The 19,363-nt window shown below is 40.9% G+C and overlaps 1 protein-coding gene across 1 annotated transcript; it reads left to right on the plus strand.

Annotated features, from left to right (window-relative positions):
• The first annotated feature begins 9,015 nt into the window (after window positions 1-9,015).
• On the plus strand, window positions 9,016-11,798 carry TMEM174 (transmembrane protein 174). The gene is made up of 2 exons (XM_072606323.1): window positions 9,016-9,717; window positions 9,882-11,798. The coding sequence occupies exons 1-2, from the start codon at window positions 9,101-9,103 to the stop codon at window positions 9,985-9,987; spliced, it is 723 nt and encodes a 240-aa protein (XP_072462424.1). The 5' UTR covers window positions 9,016-9,100; the 3' UTR covers window positions 9,988-11,798.
• The last annotated feature ends 7,565 nt before the right edge of the window (window positions 11,799-19,363 follow it).

Consider the following 19,363-nt stretch of genomic DNA (forward strand, 5'->3'; position numbering starts at 1 on the left):
TTGGTCAGACATTGAAGATGCCAAGGTCATTCACTGCATCCACTGTATTGCCAATTGTAATGTCTTTTGTGCTGTCCCTGGACTCAGGATGACTCAGGAAGAGAGAGAGGCTAATGACCTAGCCCAACTCTGCCTCACCAAAATCTAATTCACATGCAAGTTAAAATATCACCTGTGATGTTACTGGTCCTCTTTAAAAATGAAAGACAAACAACATGTCCTTTTCTAGCTAGAAATTCTCTATGCTGGATCTGCCTTACACATAATCTGTCTAATGAGATTATGTCCCAAGTCTCACCCTCTATTGATTTGCTATTGCCTGAAATTCATCCAATTACAAAGCAATCAGCAAGAAGATGGCTCAGGAGATACACTGCTGGGTCTGGAGTCAAGAAAGACTAGATTCACATTTGGCCTCAGATACTAATTGTGTGGTCCTGGGCAAGTCACTTAACTCTGTTTGCCATACAAGTGAAATAACATTTGGAGGAGAGCTTCTTGAGAAGCTGTCAGCTGTTTGGGAGGAGCAGGGCAGAAGTTCTTGCTCTTAACTATTAGAGAACGTCAGGTATTAGAAAAGCTCCCTGCAGAAGAATTTCATATCTGGAAAATGGTGCATCTGGGGCAAGATTATGTTTAGCACCTGAAAACAAAATTTCTTGACATTTAGCCATAGAATTCCAGTCTGATTTTGTCTTCATTAACTATTTTGGTTGAGGGGGGAGTTTTTATGTCTGCACCCTCATGTCCTATCTTTCTCTTTCTGCCTTTCATTCTCCAAATTGCAATGGAATTTAGCTGAATACAAATGGCAAACACCAATTTATTGAGAAGAATCTTGAGAACTGAGCCTTCTTGCCAAATGATAGTGACTGGAAGTAGACAATAACCTAAAAAGAAAGAGACTGAGATGTCTATCCACTCAGGTTGGATTTTCTATTATTAAAGAAAATGGTGTGAATTCCCTTTCATTACCCTCTGTCCCTCTTCCCTACTCTTCAACTCCCTTCCAGCTGAAGAGGTTACAGCACAAAGCCTATCATACTGAACTGCAGACTCTGGAGGGTTTACTTAGGGGAAAGAGGATGCAACCAGATCACCTGCAGAACCTTCCTGCTGTTGCTTGCAGAAACCAGGCAGCCCTAGTGTTGTGGAAGACTGTATTTTATTCCCACTTCTTTTTCCTTGTAAGACTGTGAGCAAGTCATCAAAACACACATTCTTGGAATGGGAAAGGATGTCAATCAAAAGATTTTATTTTTTAATGTTTATTTGTTATTAGTTTTTAACATTCATTTCCACAAAATTTTGAGTTCAAAATTTTCTCCCCATCTCTCCCCTCCCCCATCCCAAAATACCATGCATTCTGATTATCCCTTCCCTCAATATGCCCTCCCTTCTGTCACACTCCTCCTTTCCCTTATTCCCATTTTCTCTCTTTTCTTGTAGAGAAAGATAGATTTCTATACCCCATTACTTGTATTTCTTATTTCCCAGTTGTATGAAAAAACAATTCTCAACGTTTGTTCCTAGTACTTTGAATTCTAATTTCTCTCCCTTCTTCCTTCCCCATGTACACTCCCCCAAGAAAGAAAGCAACTCAATATAGACTATATATGTGTAGTTTTGCAAAAGACTTTCATTATAATTATGTTGTGTAAGACTATATTTCCCTCCATCCTATTCTGCCCCCCTTTTATTCTATTCCCTATTTTGACTTTGTCCCTCTTCAAAAGTGTTTACTTCTATTTACCCCCTCCTCTCATTTGCCCTCCCTTCTATCATCCCATCAACATTGCACTTATCCCCTTCTCCCCTACTTTCCTGTAGTGTAAGATAGATTTTCATACCCAATTGAGTGTGCATGTTAGTCCCTCCTTAAGTCAAATGTGATGAGAATAAGCTTCACTTTTTCCCTTTTCTCTCCCCCCTTTCCCCCTCTACTGAAAAAAACTTTTTCTTGCATGTTTTATGAGAGATAATTTGCCCCATAACATCTCTCCCTTTCTCCTCCCAATATATTCCTCTCTCACCCCTTAATTTTATTTTTTTAGATATCATCCCTTCCTATTCAACTCACCCCATGTCCTCTGTGTGTGTGTGTGTATATATATATGTATGTATGTATGTATAATCCCTCCAACTACCCAAATACTGAGAAAAGTTTCAAGAATTGCAAATATTATCTTTTCAAGTAGGAATGTAAACAGTTCAACTTTAGTAAGTCTCTTAGGATTTCTTTTTCCTGTTTATGCTTCTCTTGATTCTTGTGTTTGAAAGTCAAATTTTCTATTCAGCTCTGGTCTTTTCATCAAGAATTCTTGAAAGTCCTCTATTTCATTGAATGATCATTTTCTTCCCCTGACATATTATACTCAGTTTTGCTGGATAAGTGATTCTTGGTTTTAATCCTAGTTCCTTTGACTTCTGGAATAACCTATTCCAATCCCTTCTATCCCTTAATGTAGAAGCTTCCAGATCTTGTGCTATCCTGACTGTATTTTCACAATATTTGAATTGTTTTTTTCTGGCTGTTTGCAATGTTTTCTCCTTGACCTGGGAACTCTGGAATTTGGCTACAATATTCCTAGGAATTTCTCTTTTCAGATCTCTTTCAGGAGGTGATTGGTGGATTCTTTCAATATTTATTTTACCTTCTGGTTCTAGAATATCAGGGCAGTTTTTCTTGATAATTTCATGAAAGATGATGTCTAGGCTCTTTTTTTGATCATGGCTTTCAGGTAGTCCCTTATTTTTTAAATTATCTCTCCTGGATCTATTTTCCAGGTCAGTTGTTTTTCCAATGAGATATATTACATTATCTTCAATGTTTTCATTCTTTTGGTTTTGTTTTATAGTTTCTTGGTTTCTCATAAAGTCATTAACTTCCATCTGTCCAATTCTAATTTTTAAAGAACTATTTTCTTCAGTGAGCCTTTGAATCTCCTCTTCCATTTAGCTAATTCTGCTTTTTAAAGTATTCTTCTCCTCATTGCCTGTTTGGACCTCTTTTGCCAATTAAGTTAGCCTATTTTTAAAGGTGTTATTGTCTTCAGCATTTTTGGGGGGGGGGGGATCTCCTTTAGCAAACTGTTGACTTGCTTTTCATGATTTTCTTACATCACTCTCATTTCTCTTCCCAATTGTTCCTCCACCTCTCTTACTTGATTTTCAAAATTCTTTTTGAGTTTTTCCATGGCCTGAGACCATTGCATATTTATTTTGGAGGTTTTGGATCCAGAAGCTTTGACTTTCTCTGACGGTATGCATTGTTCTTCCTTATCTGAAAGAATGGGAGAAAATGTCTGTTCATCAAAAAAGTCACCTTCTATAGCCTTATATTTTTGCCCTTTTTTTGGACATTTTCCCGGTCAGTTACTTGACTCTTGAGTCCTTTGTCAAGAGGAAGGTATACTCTGGGGACCTGTAAGTTCTTAGTTCCTCCAAGGTGGCACAATCAAAGGAGAGAACTTTACTCCTCTCCTGCCCTGCACACTGGTCTGGGAGCAACCAAAAACTTTTCTGCCCAGAATCTGTGAGTAGAATTCTCTCTCCACATCTGCCTCCAGTTCCACCACACCAGTGCCCTTCCTCACCCCAGAGCCTTGCTTAGGGTTGAGATTCAGATCAGCAGTTCAATGCTCCCAAGGGCTTTAGGCAGAGGGCTCCAAAAATGGACACTGCCGCTGCAGTGGCTACTGAAAGCGGTTCAGACCTTGCTCCCCTCTCCTGGGTGAAGGAGCCCTTCCACTGACCTTTGAAGCTGTCTGTGGCATTTGTGGGTTGAGTGATCTAGGAACTGTTGCTGCCAGTGGCTCCCTGAAGCCTGTTCCAGGTCCTGTTCCTGCTGTAACATGCGGCCTGTGCTGGGCTGCTCTCTGCTCCAAGCCTGATGCGATAGACCTTTCCTGTCGCCCTTCCAGGCTGTCCTGGACGGGAAATCTCCTTCACTCTGTCGTTTTGTGGCTTCTGCTGCTCTAGAATTTGTTTAGAGTCATTTTTTACAGGTATTTTTTGGGCTACGTGGGGCAACTTCTACAGGTCCATCTTTCAACTCTGCCATCTTAGCTCCACCCATTCTAAGGATTTTAAGGAGAAAGCTGATTGGGTAATATTGCTAAGAAGCCTCCTGGGATTCTTTGGAGGGGTAAGCCACTGATTCAATAGAAACTGGAAAGACTTTACTCTGGAAATTATATACAATTTGAAAGAGAAAAGAATCTTTTGTCTTATTTAACGGGTGCAAAAAGGCTAATTCACTTCATAAAACAAAGAAATCTTACCAGTGTAGAGGAATATATCTATGGGCAAATTCCATATACACATAATACTTGAGGACCAAAAAAGACTTATATGTTGAGGAAATTCTTTGGACTACATTTCTCAGAAAGTTGTGGGTGAGCCTTCTATCTCACATTGTTTTATTCTGATTGCCAAGGGGCACTCCTAGTGCAGGAGTTTTAAAAAGGGTTATGAATGTTTCATAGAAGATGATGGAGTAGAAGGAAATACCTTTAGAAGCTTGCCCTCCACAGCCCATGAAATACCTGTAAAAAATTACTCTCAACAAATTCTAGAACAGCAGAAGCCACAAAACAACAGAGTGAAAGAGATTTCTAGTCCAAGACAGCCTGGAAGGCTGACAGGAAAGGTCTATCTCATTGGACGCAGAGTGGAGTGCAGCCCAGTCTTGGCTGTGCCATAGCAGGGACAGTACTGGCGTGGACTTCAAGTTGCCACTGACAGCAGCTGAAATTCCCAGATCCCTCAACCCACAAACACCAAAGGCAGCTTCAAAGGTCAGTGAGAAAGTGCTTTCACCTGAGTGAGAAGGGAACACAGAGGTCTAGCCCTGGCCCTGGGTGGCCCCAGGGGGAGGGAGCTTCCATTGATGTATGCCTGGCCTAAAGACCCTGGGGGAATTGAACTGCTGATCTGGATCTCAGCCAGGAGTGGTGGCCCTGAGGTGAGGAGTACTGGCTGGCATGGTGGAGCTGGTGGAGGCTCTGGAGAGGGAATTCTACCGGCAGATCCGGGACAGAAAAGAGTGCTTGCAGTTGCTCCTAGAGCACAGTACAGGTCAGGGGAGGAGTAAGCTCCTCTCCTCCGATTGTGACACCTTGGAGGAACTGAGAACTTACAAGTCCCCAGAGTATACCATCCTCTTGACAAAGGACTCAAAAGTAAATTAACTGGCTGGGAAAATGCCCCAAAATGGGAAAAAGAAGAAGAAAATAGAAGGTGACTTTCTTGGTGAGCAGGTATTTTCTTCCATCCTTTCAGATGAAGCAGAACAATGCATACCATCAGAGGAAAGCCTAAAAGCCAGGGTTTCTGCATCCAAAACCTCCAAAATAAATATGCAATGGTCTCAGGCCATGGAAAAATTCAAAAAGGATTTTGAAAAACAAGTAAGAGAGGTGGAAGAACAATTGGGAAGAGAAATGAGAGCAATGCAAGAAAATCATGAAAAGCAAGTCAACAGTTTGCTAAAGGAGACCCCAAAAAATTGCTGAAGAAATTAGCACCTTTTAGAATAGACTAATCCAAATAGCAAAAGAGGCCCGAGAAGCCAATGAGGAGAAGAATACTTTAAAAAGCAAAATTAGCCAAGTGGAAAAGGAGGTTCAAAAGCTCACTGAAGAAAATAGTTCCTTAAAAATTAGAATGGGGCAGATGGAAACTCATGACTTTATGAGAAACCAAGAAACTACAAAACAAAACCAAAAGAATGAAAACATTGAAGATAATGTAATATATCTCATTGGAAAAACAACTGACCTGGAAAATAGATCCAGGAGAGATAATTTAAAAATTATGGGACTACCTGAAAGCCATGATCAAAAAAAGAGCCTAGACATCATCTTTCATGAAATTATCAAGAAAAACTGCCCTGATATTCTAGGACCAGAGGGTAAAATAAATATTGAAAGAATCCACCAATCACCTCCTGAAAGAGATCTGAAAAGAGAAATTCCTAGGAATATTGTAGCCAAATTCCAGAGTTCCCAGGTCAAGGAGAAAACATTGCAAACAGCCAGAAAAAAACAATTCAAATATTGTGAAAATACAGTCAGGATAGCACAAGATCTGGAAGCTTCTACATTAAGGGATAGAAGGGATTGGAATAGGTTATTCCAGAAGTCAAAGGAACTAGGATTAAAACCAAGAATCACTTATCCAGCAAAACTGAGTATAATATGTCAGGGGAAGAAAATGATCATTCAATGAAATAGAGGACTTTCAAGCATTCTTGATGAAAAGACCAGAGCTGAATAGAAAATTTGACTTTCAAACACAAGAATCAAGAGAAACATGAAAAGGTAAATAGGAAAGAAAAATCCTAAGAGACTTACTAAAGTTGAACTGTTTATATTCCTACATGGAAAGATAATATTTGTAACTCTTGATACTTTTCTCAGTATTTGGACAGTTGGAGGGATTACACACACACACACACACACACACACACACACACACATACACACACACATATAGACAGAGGGCACAGAGTGAGTTGAATAGGAAGGGATGATATCTAAAAAAGTAAAATTAAGGGGAGAGAGAAGAATATATTGGGAGGAGAAAGAGAGAAATGGAATGGGGCAATTTATCTCATAAAAAAGGCAAGAAAAAACTTTTTTCAATGTAGGGGAAAAGGGGGAAGTGAGAGGGAAAAAGTGAAGCTTACTCTCATCACATTTGGCTTAAGGAGGTAATAACAAGCATACTCAATTTGGTATGAAAATCTACCTTACAGTACAAGAAAATAGGGGAGAAGGTGATAAGTGCAATGTCGAGGGGATGACAGAAGGGAGGGCAAAGGAGAGGAGGGGGGTAATTAGAAGTAAGCACTTTTGAGGAGGGACAAGGTCAAAAGAGAGAATAGAATAAAAGGGTGGGGGACAGGATAAGATGGAAGAAAATACAATTAGTCTTTCACAACATGATTATTATGGAAGTCTCTTGTATGACTACACATGTATAGCCTATATTGAATTGCTTGCCTTCTCAGTGGGGGTGGAGGGAGGAGTGGAGGGAGGAAGGGAGAGAAGTTGGAACTCAAAGCTTTAGGAATGAATGTTGAGAATTGTTCTTGCATGCAACTGGGAAATAAGAAATATAGGTAATGGGGGTATAAAACTCTATCTTGCCTTACAAGAAAAGAGAGAAGATGGGGAAAAGAGAAAGGTGGAGGAGGGGTAGAAGGGGGGGTAGATTGGGGAAAGGGATAATCAGAATGCATAGTATTTTGAAGTGGGGGGAGGGGAGAGATGGGGAGAAAATTTTGAACTCAAAATTTTGTGGAAATGAATGTTGAAAACTAAAAATAAATAAATAAATATTAAAAAAATGAATGCTTTGTAGAGCTTAGTGGGATGTGGTGGTGGTAGTGGGGTAATAGCTAAGAGATCCATACATACAAAGATGCATACAAAAAGATGGGAAGAAATAATCATCTGAAGGCACAGCCCAAGGTGCAATGACATCCCAGCATGACAGTGATAATACCGCCACTTCCTTTAGAGACATGGATCACAGAAATGATAAGAGATGACAGAAATGCGGGAGATAGATGCTGGAAGGTGTAGTTCTGACCTAGGCATTCAGAAGCCCTGAATACTAAGAGGTCAATGCTCACCAGTGGCTATGTCAAGACATAGAGAGGAGACAAAGTAGGGATTGCTCTAGGTGCTGATCTCTTAATGCTTTGTCTATTTCTCTGCCACTGCATTAAGGAGTTAGAGGGATTAATTGAGGAATATTGGTGACCTGATACAATCTCTTCTCTTTACCTCGCATTGTATTTTAATTATATATCTCCTCTCTCTCTCTCTCTCTCTCTCTCTCTCTCTCTCTCTCTCTCTCTCTCTCTCTCTCTCTCTCTCTCTCTCTCTCTCTCTGTCTTTCTCTCTGTCTCTCTCCTCCTCTCCCCGTTCCTTCCTCTCCTCTCCTCCTTCCTTCCTCTCCTCTCCTTTCCTCTCTTCTTTTCTCTCTGTCTGTCTGTCTCTCTCAATCTCTCTCTCACACACACACAGCTCATACACTTAGACATATTTTGTCTCTGTGTTTCTCACTTTGGCTTCACCAATCATTTCACTGCCATTATCTTCCACAGTTAACTGGTGAGGGCTTGGAGCTGTAGTTCACCCAAAGCAATACTCTGGACCTAGAAAGTTGTAAGGAGCCTCAGAACTATGAGGAGACTTAAGGAGGGGCCTGTGTTGTACTTAGAGCATAAAAGCTTGTCTCAGAAAAGAAAAAAGCAAGAAATTGGTTTCTCCAATTTGGAGAATATTTGTGAAAGCACCATGAAGACCAAGTGACTTTTCTAAATTAGGTTTGAGTACAAAATAACGATGGTAGTGTACCTGTTTACCTTTATCCTTGGGGACCAGTTCATTCTTTTGCCACAGAGGAAGTGATATTTTTTCATGATGCTGTCACTGATGCCATTTCTGATACCATATTCGACCCAGCACTTTTCTAGCCCAAGCAAAATATAAAACATTCCTTAAAGGTTTTCTATGACCTCTACTGTTTCACTCAGTTGTTATACTCTCCAAATACTAAAGGTCCATTTCAGAAAATATGAAAAATCATAGTCATGTGATTCTGTAATTAAAATCTGAAAATCTAAGTATTGTTATTACTGAGGATTTCTAAAGAATTAAAAAAAACCTTCACAGAAAAATGTTTCTACTTATTCTAATCTTTGACCTTGTAGAAAGTATCTGTTCTGCTGACTAGCTAGAGAAGTAATACCCAGGGGCCCCAAAGATGCTGGTGAAAGGCTCTGTAACCTTTGCTGATGATATATGTGCTCTAATGGAAAAAGGTAATGAGGAAATGATCACCAATAATCACACAGTGTCAATGGTGGTGCAAGAAAAAATCATCTGGCAAGGTAAAGTTTCAGGCTTCACTTCTCAGACCTTTATTCTGCCAAACAAAGTTGACCCTGTTCTGTGTTCTCCTCTGTTAACCACGGGAGCACAAAGTTCTTACATAACTAATCTGAACCTGGGACTTGTTATGCCACTGAGGATCTCCTGTGAGTTCCTTTTTACCTGATCAGGAAAGGATTCTATCCTGAGTAATGCAGCAGAATAGCAACCGCGTGGAAGACTTTCCTCTCAATGTGTTTTCCATCACTCCTTATGCACCCAGCACAGCTGACATCCAAGTATCTGATGATGACAAGGCAGGAGCCACTTTACTGTTCTCAGGCATCTTTCTGGGGCTGGTAGGGATCACATTTACGGTGATGGGCTGGATCAAGTACCAAGGCGTCTCTCACTTTGAGTGGACACAGCTTCTCGGGCCGATTCTACTTTCAGTTGGGGTGACGTTTATCCTGATCGCTGTGTGCAAGTTTAAAATGCTCTCTTGTCAGTCTTGCAAGGAAAGTGAGGAAAGAACGCTGGACACAGACCAGACTCTGAGTGGACAATCTTTTGTTTTCACTGGGATCAACCAACCTATAACATTCCATGGGGCAACTGTGGTGCAATATCTTCCTCCTTACACATCTCAGGACACCATCGGGGTAAATGCCACTTATCTGCCCCCAGTGGTGAGCCCTTTGGATTCACCACCAGTGCCTGCTCCAAGTCCCCCTCAGTATTGTACCATCTATCCTCGTGATAATGCTGCTTTTACTGATGATGAGCTCTACTCTTCCTATGTGGACATGGATCACAGAAATGATAACAGGTAGGGTGGCCAGTGCCCAGAGAAACTTGGGAGCTTGGGAATGCCACCTCTCCAGCTAGGATGGACAGAGCCTATGGGCTCATGTGCATCTGAGGAAAGTGACAGGGTAGGGTAAAAGTGTGTCATAAGCTCTGAATTCGGCTGTTTTCTGCTTATACTTTTAGGTCAACTACTGATGCTGAACAGCTAGAAGAGATACAGCTAGAAGACCACAGTTGTGACTGCTTTTCTCCCCCCTCGTATGAGGAAATATACTCCATCCCACGCTAGAGACTAAATTTCTAAGGGAATCAAGCACTAAAACCACTATTTTCTAACCAAAATTTTTAATTTATAGCTTCTAAAAGACAGACAAGACCACAGCTTCCCCAAGCACCCCCTAGTGGTATAGCTGAAACCTCAGTTACTCCTGGGTGGAGTTGAAGGGAAAAATCTCTCCCTATAAGTCAGTGGGGAATTCCCACTCCTGTCTTCATTGCTTCATGAAGGGTCTCTGTTTTCCTTGCAAGATTCTAAAGCAGGAATGTTACCACTTAGTTCTTAATAGGAGTCCTACAACTCACCCTTGTGGTCATAAGGAAATTTTTGCTTTTATACCTTAAGGATTTCCTTGAGTGTGATAGCTGAGGAGACAGAAGGAGGGTAAGAGTGGCCAAGGTTGGTGCTTCTTCCCTTGTCCTTGATAGGGTCCTAGGCCAGGCATGGGTGGCTAATGTCTTTGCTTCCCTGCAGCCCGAGGTTTGCATCTGAGCACCTGAGATGTGTGTGTGTGTGTGTGTGTGTGTGTGTGTGTGTGTGTGTGTATGTTTAATTCTTGGGGTTTGACTTGACTGCAAACAAAAGGGCTTTGGGGATGCCTAGTGTTTGAAGGATTTGAGGGCTGAAAAGAGATGACCACAGTGGTTACTTTGATGTTTGGTGTATTTGGATTTGTGCACTCATATTCTGATTAAAAAGCTGTATACAGCATGCTTTTTTTGTGAGTAGTTTCAATTGAAATGCAACAAGGATGAGTTTAGAGGAGTCATCTTTCCTGAAGAGAAGTAGAGGACTGAACCAAGAATCTAAATGGGTGAATCCACACTAAACTCTTGGACTAATAAGACCATATGCCTTCCATAAGGGGATGGAGCTAAGGGAGAGAGATATTGTGCTTCGGAGGGCCAGTAAAAATTCCATGTTATACTAGAACACTCTCTGGTGTTGGGTAGACCACCTAAACACTGGTAATGAGTGGTTGAATGAATGACCCTTATTACTGAGCAGAATCAGGCAGCTGGTCAGCATCACCCCCTGGTGGTCAAATGTTGTATTTGAATTGTGTGTGTGTGTGTGTGTGTGTGTGTGTGTGTGTGTGTGTGTGTGTGTGTGTGTGTGTGTGTGTGTGAGAGAGAGAGAGAGAGAGAGAGAGAGAGAGAGAGAGAGAGAGAGAGAGAGAGGAGAGAGAGAAGAGACAGAGAGAGAGAGAGGCAGAAAAGGAGAGAGACAGAGAGAGAGATGTAACTGAGTGGTTTGTGTGTATTGGTAACTTGACAGATGCTTGTTGACTTAAGAGTTTTCCCTACTAAACGATAAACTTCATGAAGATGCAAACTATGTCTTACCTAAATTGTGAAGTTTTCCTCCTTCATAGGATAGTACTCTGCACACAATAGGAAGGGATAGGTGAGTGGGAGAGAATGTAAAGGGTTCAACAGCACAAGAGCACAAGTCCATCTAATGGATTTAATCTCAGTGTAAGGGTTTTCAAACCTTTTTGGGATCATGGAAACTTCTAGCAGACTGGCAAAGCCTAAGGAGCCCCTTTCAGAATATTCTTTTTAAATGAACGAAATAAAATCCAAAGGATTGCAAAGGAATTCAATTATATTGAAATAATTATCAGAAGTTTTTTAAAAAAGAAGTTATCTATCCCTCATTAGCACCCCCTGCCTCAAGGGAACATATTTCTGGCAAAACTTCTAAGTTTTAGTTCAGCATTTATACTTTGTGATCTATGTTGGACATTTTTTATTAATATTTCACCAGGAAATTATAATTTCCTTTTCATTTAAATGATTAAAATAATTTTTCAATTGTAATATGATTTATATTATATATGAGAGATAAAATACTTTATCTTAGGAATATATCTTCAAATTTTACAATAGAATTTTAATTTAAAAATGTCATTTGGTAAACAGAAATTGCTTTCAACGTAAATCTAACACGACAAACATTTTTAAAGTGCCCACCATATAGAACAGAAAACACCACTAAAGGGTTTGAGTTTCTGTTCAAGAGGAAGCCAGGGGGTTTCCTTAGAAATTCACATTTGACATTTTCTAAAGTAAACTTCTGTGAGCTCTATCAGGCAGGGCCTTTTGGTCTAAATGCTTGGCATCAGGAGATTATACTGCAGCAGGGAAGCCAAGGACGGGAAGAATTATGACAGATATACCACATTCCTAAGAAGATAATTTCATAAAGTGGGTGATCTTTTTTTTCCTGTCCTCCTACCATGGATGGTCAACATGACAAGACAAGAGGAATTTCATTAGTTTGCACGGAGGTCCTGGAGGTGCTGCTTCAGATTGCAGGGCTTTCCAGAGATTTCAATCACTGTCTTTTTTTCTTTTCCCTGCTTAGAACCCTGGCCACATGACTAAGTTTTGGATCCACCGAGTATCTCTTCACTGCAAAACTATTCTTTCCAAAACCTCTCTCTCTCCCACCCTGCCTTTCTTTTTTTAAACAGTCTGAAAAAATAAGCCTCTTGTTTAGGAAGATCTGGGTCTCTGTGTGTGTCTGTTTTCAGCTCTCTGACCTTTTGTGCCTCCTCTGCTCACTGCTCCTCAGCTGCCTTGACTATTGTGAGCTCTGTTGGGTCAAGTTTCTCCAATGCTAAAGAGTCATGGTTTGTTTCTGGTTGTCCTCCACCTCTCCTGCCAAACAGAAGCTCTTTTCTGTAACCTTGTCTGGGAGGTGTATAAAAGAGAGAAGGGGGAATCTGAGCCACTCCTGGTGGCTTTGTTGCACATCAAAGAGTCCTTTTCTTTATGTGAATTAAAAGAGATACTGGTTGGGCCTGGTAGCATTCTTGATCCCATATTGCCTGCCATTACTGTTGCATGTCTACATGTCCTATCCCAGCCTTATTGGACAGGGATGGTATCAGTTCTCTCCATATCTCCCACATCTGATCTCTTCTCTCCACTGACGTGGCTGCCATCCAAGTCCAGACCTTCATCCCATCTTGCCCTTCCCCAAATGGAAATCCAAGCCACTTGAGTAGACCCAGGGAGTGTGAGATTTGTGCTGATACACTCATTTATACTTGCTGTGTGACATAATCGTTCTCCAAAGGTGACTCATTAACCATCAGCAGTCTCTGGAACTATTTGGCTGAGGGGATCTGGCTGAAGTCATTGGACTTTTGCAATAATCTCTCCGCTGCCTCCTGGCTTCCACTCTCTCATTTTTCTAATCCATTCTGCACAAAGTCGAGGAAATCATTTCCGCCCAAACAGATCTGACTGTATCCCTTTGATTTGCAAAGCTTTTACTGACTCCTTTACTGCCTTTAGGATAAAATGCAAATTTTTAAGCTTGGCATTCAAGGCCTTTCACAGTTTAACTCTAATGGGCCAGTTCCCTGCCTGTTGTACATGACTCACCCCACACACTTTCCATTCCAACCAAATAGGAATCCTAGCTGTCCCTAAGCCTGACATTTTATATAAGCTGTCACCCTGGCCTGAAGTTCTTTCTTTCATTCTCCCTCTACAAATGTTTACCTTCCTTCAAGGCTTAGGAGAAAATCTCCTCAAGATTTAGCTAAGGTTCAGTTGTTGAATTGTTGGGTAAAGTGAAAAGAACACTGTCTTAGGAGCCAGAGGATCTAGGTTTCAGTCCTGCCTCCCTCACTGCCTACCTGTATGATCTTCAGCAAATCACCTCCAGCTTCCTCCTTTCTAAAAATAATGGGTTTCCATTAGAAGGCCTTTGCACTGAATATTGTGCTGGCCAGGGAGTCAGTGAGTTGTTCGCTCACTTCAGTCATGTTCAACTTTCCATGACTTCATTGGGGTTTTCTTGGCAAAGGTCCTGGAGTGGTTTGCCATTTCCTTCTCCAGCACATTTTATAGAAGAGAAAACTGAAACAGGAAGTCCTGGGTTCACATCTGACCTCAGATACTTACTAGATGTGTTGACCCTGAGCAAGTCACTTAGCTCTGTTTGCCTTGGTTTCCTTTTTTGTCTTGGTATTTCATAACGCCTGTCCTATAACTGATCTTTGGTAAACATTGAATATGTGAAAAGTCACATTGAGCTTCACGGTAGGATGGTGAATGGCCTCTGTATAGCCAGTCTGACCACTTCCTCTTAAGGTGTGATTTTAGAACATGACTTAGGACCCTAAAGCTCAGATGTCTGGAGACATCTTTGTACAAATCAAGTCTTCTTTAACTTCCACAAAATGAGGATGTAAGATATCAAACATTTTCCTACCCTCACAGCATTTTGTTGTGAAGATAATAGTTCATTTTTGCTCTGCAATTTGAAGATACATTATTAACATGAGTTATAAAGAGGTGGCATCACTGCCTGGACACCATTTTTCCATCCACAGTCAGTCAACAAGCATTTATTAACCCTTTACAGTGTGCAAGTACTGGGAATAAAAAGGAAGAGGAAAAAACCCCTCAACTATTTTCAATAATATCCTCTTCAGATACAAAGGGGGCAATGGAAAAGAAGCTGGATTTGGGATCAGAGCCCTGGGTTTGAATTTATGCTCTCGTCAGTCTTTTCTTCTTGTCTTTTCTCCTCTTCCTTACCTTTGGGCAAAATAACCCCATTTTTCTTGGCCTGAGTTTCTCCCCCTGTGAAGTGAGAGTGTTAAAAAAGAAAGGGGAGGGGACATGGGGGTCTCTCAGGTTCCCTCAGCTCTAGATCTATGTTACCCTTTTATCACATAAAAATAAAAAGCTGGGATCATTTTTGTCCTTCAAAAGCCTCCACCAGAACAACTCTGTGCTGAGCGGCACCCCCAGTTTCCAGATATTTCAGACTGCCCTGAGCTGGGCAGACAAGAAGGAGGCTTCCAAGTAGCAGCAGGTTTATGTTTATTCAAACTCACCTCCCAAGCAGAAGGAGTTTTCATTATTTGTTGTCTCAAGACCTCTTTTCTCTGGGCCCTGAAACTCTAGGACTCCCTGGAATAGAAAAAAACTAATTTTCACTTTTAGCAATAAGTGTTTAGGTCTCCCCCTAAGCTCTTGCAGAGAAAAAAATGCAGCGTATCAGAGAATCTGCGTTGGGCAGTTAGTGGGGAGTATCCTTTGCAGAATGGGCTCCAGAGGGCCAGAAACGCTCTCCCCCCAGAGGACTTTGGCCCAAGCAGCAAAGCTTCCTGAGACAGACTTGCTTCTTCCGGCAGGAGCCATAAAAGCTTCACTGTCATCTTCAAAAGGGTGACCTTTTGAAACATGTGGCCCAGAATGTATTCTTGGAGGACTTTCCTGGACAGAATGGTTTTTTTTTTAAACACATTAAAATATTACTTGGTGCAGTTTAACTCACTTGTTAGTTGCTGTGAGTGGCTTCCCATTGACCTCTCAACCCCCCAGGGCTTTTTAATTTTAAGCTTTTCTGCAGACAATGACAATATTTATAGCTCCAGATTTGAAAGGAATTTTTTAAAATTTCTACCTTACTGTAAAGTGGGATTTATAGATTCCTTGTCAGCTGGTTGTTTATAAATCATAAAGTGCTTTATGTCCCAAGCATTCAGCATTCAGCTATAAAACCAACACAGACAGGCACACTAAATAAACCTTTCCCAGGCTGCTGGTGGGTTTGCCCCTTACAGAATTTATCACTGAGGAGAAGGCGGAAAGTCCTCCATGGGAATAACTCTCTCACCTGGCTGCCTGGGCCAGCCCAAAGATCTCTAGTCCCAACATGGGAGAGTGTGCTGGGAGCTTTGAAGAAGGCTACAGACCTGATGAGCAGAACAGAAGATTTGTTTTCCAGTTTTTAGTAAGTTTGCTTATAATCAGCGATGTAGTTTTGTTCACGGAAAGCCAGGTAAGGTATAGTTAACTGTATGTGAGAAGAGGGAACATGCCCACACACACACAAACATGCACACGGATGCAACTGGGGCTTGGCAAAGGATATGGGAAAACAGCTTTTTCTTCATCAGTTTACAAATTAAGGTAAGAAAATGAGACATCATCTCTGTTCAGTGATGATTGTGTGATATGGTATGAAGGGAAAAACCACTAAATTAGGAGACCTGAGTTTGAATCCTGCCCTCAGACATTTCCTAATTATGTGATCATGAGCAGGCCATTTTATCTCTTGCACCTTGGTTTCCACATCTGTAAAATGGGGATAATAATAGTGTCCACTTCCCAGGGTTGTGGTGAGAATCAAATGACATAGTAATTATAAAGCATTTTACACAGCACCTGGTGCATAGTAGGTACCATATAAATGCTAGCAATTATTTTTATTAGTTATTATCGTGTATATCTTCTTGGGGAGGAGGAGAGCCTTGCTGAACACTGACCAGTCCACTCCTGCCTATAACTCTTACCACCATCTTTGTAGTTCCTAGGGTAATTTCCAGTTCCACCTGTGCTATCCATACAAAATAAAGTTATAGAGACCAATTCATGCTTATATATGGATACATAGAGACACCGGTATTGCAATAATCATAAGGCTCTCTTATAGGTACTCACAGATATTATAAAAATAAACATTTATATGAGTACAGAAGTGGTTTTTTTTTACATATATATATATATATATATATCTCAGCCAAAGTCCACCTACTGGCTAATGTCTAACACTATCCTAGGATTCACCTGCTTGAAGAACAAGGCAGGAATAGTGAATTACAGTATAATTGAACCCATCGCTGTCATTTTCCTAATAAAGACCTCTGTCTTCCCACCTGGAAAAGTTTCTTTTCTAAAGAAACACTAACCGTGCATCTTGAAGTATAAAAATGGCGGTCCCTTCAGGAAGCAACCTAGTCTCTTGATGGTATAAAGACTAGCTCGTTCCTTTCCCCAGCAATCCTGTTCTTCCCCTGGGCAGGGGGCTGTGAGAGGGCAATGTTCAAGGCTTTTGTCTATTTCCTGTCTCCCTACCCCAGCCCCTCCGACTCTCCCAATGTTATCGTCGCACCTGGCCAACTAGAGGTCTATTGGCTGTGTCTCTAGCCTGATCTGAATAGGGCAAAACTCCATTTCCTTCTACGTCAGTGAAGGCGAGACTGGAATCTTTTCTTTAAAGAGTTAAAAACAAAATAAAACAAAACTTTTAAAAGAAGGGACTAAGAAACAACGCCCCTAGCTCCTGCCTGCTCCACAACTATAAAAAAAAAAGTGCAGAAATTATTTTACAGAGTTCAGATTTCTGAGCTTTAACTAATGTCTGCCCAAGCTTGGACTGGCCAGAACCACTCATGGAACACAGCTGTCAGCTCCTTTTCCTCCCTTCAACCCTGTATGAGGGATCATACCCCCTAAATCCTCCCCTTTGGGGCCTTCAGCTCTTTTTCCTCCCATTGCCCCTGTGGTTTCCCCTCTCTTCTCCTGCAGGGAAAGGGCAGACATAAGAACTCCAGCTACATCCCCATAGCCAGGTGGGATAATAGAGTGATCATTGGTTAATGGGTCATCTTCGGAGAAATAAACCATTTCATTTGACAGGTATATCTTAGTGTAGCAACACAAATCTTAGATACCCACGTTCTTTTCTTGTGAAGGGCAAAGGGTCATTTCCCCACAGGGGGTAGAGGCCATCATGGTTGGCTAAACACCCACTCTATCCAGGATGATCTTGTGTCAGGAACAGAAGGAATCCAGAATTCCAACACATGATTGCTACAGGGAGATAATTGGGACCTCACAACCATCTGGATTTTCACAGAGCCATTGGGTCTCTTTAACGGTCATCCACTGACAGACTAATCCAGACAGTACTGCTGGGATGTAGGCAAGTATTCACTTTTATTAATTAATTACTATTAATACTGTACTTACTTGTTACACAGACAATCCTAATATAAATTTGGATCTGGAACTCAGTTACTTGAAAATTATTTTTTTGCATCTTTGCTTTGAATAATGTGATAATTTTCTATTTTCAAGGTAGGGTAAGATGGGGAAAAGTAAAAAGCATTTGTTATAGATCAGAGAATTATTTTTGTTATTATATGAATGCATTATTATACTTAGTATTGATTTCCTTTTTCCTAAAAAAAGATATTGGTTTGTATTTTATTTTTAAAAATGGAAACAATGGAAACAAAAAACTATAAAAAAACTAGATAGCTTCAAAAATTGAAACAACTTATTTTAAATAAGAAGTCAAAGAAGAGAGAAAAAAAATCCATGACATTTTGTGACTTCACATACTTAATTACACATTACGGGGTAAAAAAAACAACCAACTACAGCGAACTGTAAGTATAATACATACAAGACATTGTCCCATCACTGAACTCCAAGTGACCGCTGATTTGCCTTTTGCCCACTGCTAACAGGTCTTGGTGCTAGGAGAGAATGGGAAAAGGGCATCTCTAACAAGGGCAAGGGAACTGTGAACAAATGTCTGACTTATGGAGGTATCGACTTCCCATCTCACACCCAGTTTTAGCCTCAAGGTCAAAACAGAAAATGCAATGACAAATGTGAGACTTTTGATAAGTTTGCTGGTAGACACCAACTGCTTTCTGTCTCATGTACCAGTATATAATAGTTGAAAAAAGATATTGGTTATACCTAACTAATACAGTTATCGCTTCCACATGGCAACTTTCCCCATTACGGTTTTGACGTATCAAGGGTCACCATAAGAAATTAAATGGGGCATTTGCGGGGAGTTTTTCAGAAGCTGCAGATGACACAAAAAGGCCAGCAGGCAGCATGGAGCCTATGACCAAATACTTAACTCAAATTTTACACTAAGGGACTGTAAACACCCCATAAAAAAAAAAACATTTATACTTCTTCTCTGGGACAAAGGGAGGGCCAAGACATTTGATGTGGATTTTCCAGATCAAGAAGGTGCTGTGCCTCTAACCTGTGAGATGCAGAAGGGATAACTGCAATTTGCAAAACTGATGGATGGTTGCTCAAAGGTCACACTCATTCTTGGCTAATACGATAGGCTTCTCCCCCAACTCCTCGTCCTATTTTTCTTGATTTATCTGCAGTATTTCACACTGTTGACCACACAAGTCCTTGAAATTCTCTCCCTTCCTTGGATTCTGCAACCTGACTCTTACTGACTGTCCTTGAATGTTGTCTCCTATGCTTCCCTTTCCTGATCCCTACCGCCAACTGTGGATGTTGCCTAAGGAAATTTATCCCTTTATTATTCTTTGCAAGCTTTCCGGGAGTGTGCTGGGCCTGCTCTTACCTGGCTGTTAATTTTTATTTAGAGTGTTTACCCCTTAGAAACCCCAAATCTCTATAAATTTGGGCTTGGTTATTGCTTTGTTGATTGCCTGGATTTAAGAGGGGCAGCTAGGTGGTATGGGTGGTTAGATCTCTAGAGTCAGGAAGTTTCATTTTCCTGAGTTTGAATCTGGCCTCAGATACTTACCAGTTGTATGATCCTGGACAAGTCACCCAACCCG

This window comes from Notamacropus eugenii, chromosome 4, assembly GCF_028372415.1.
Source record: "Notamacropus eugenii isolate mMacEug1 chromosome 4, mMacEug1.pri_v2, whole genome shotgun sequence".
Classification (NCBI taxonomy): domain Eukaryota; kingdom Metazoa; phylum Chordata; class Mammalia; order Diprotodontia; family Macropodidae; genus Notamacropus; species Notamacropus eugenii.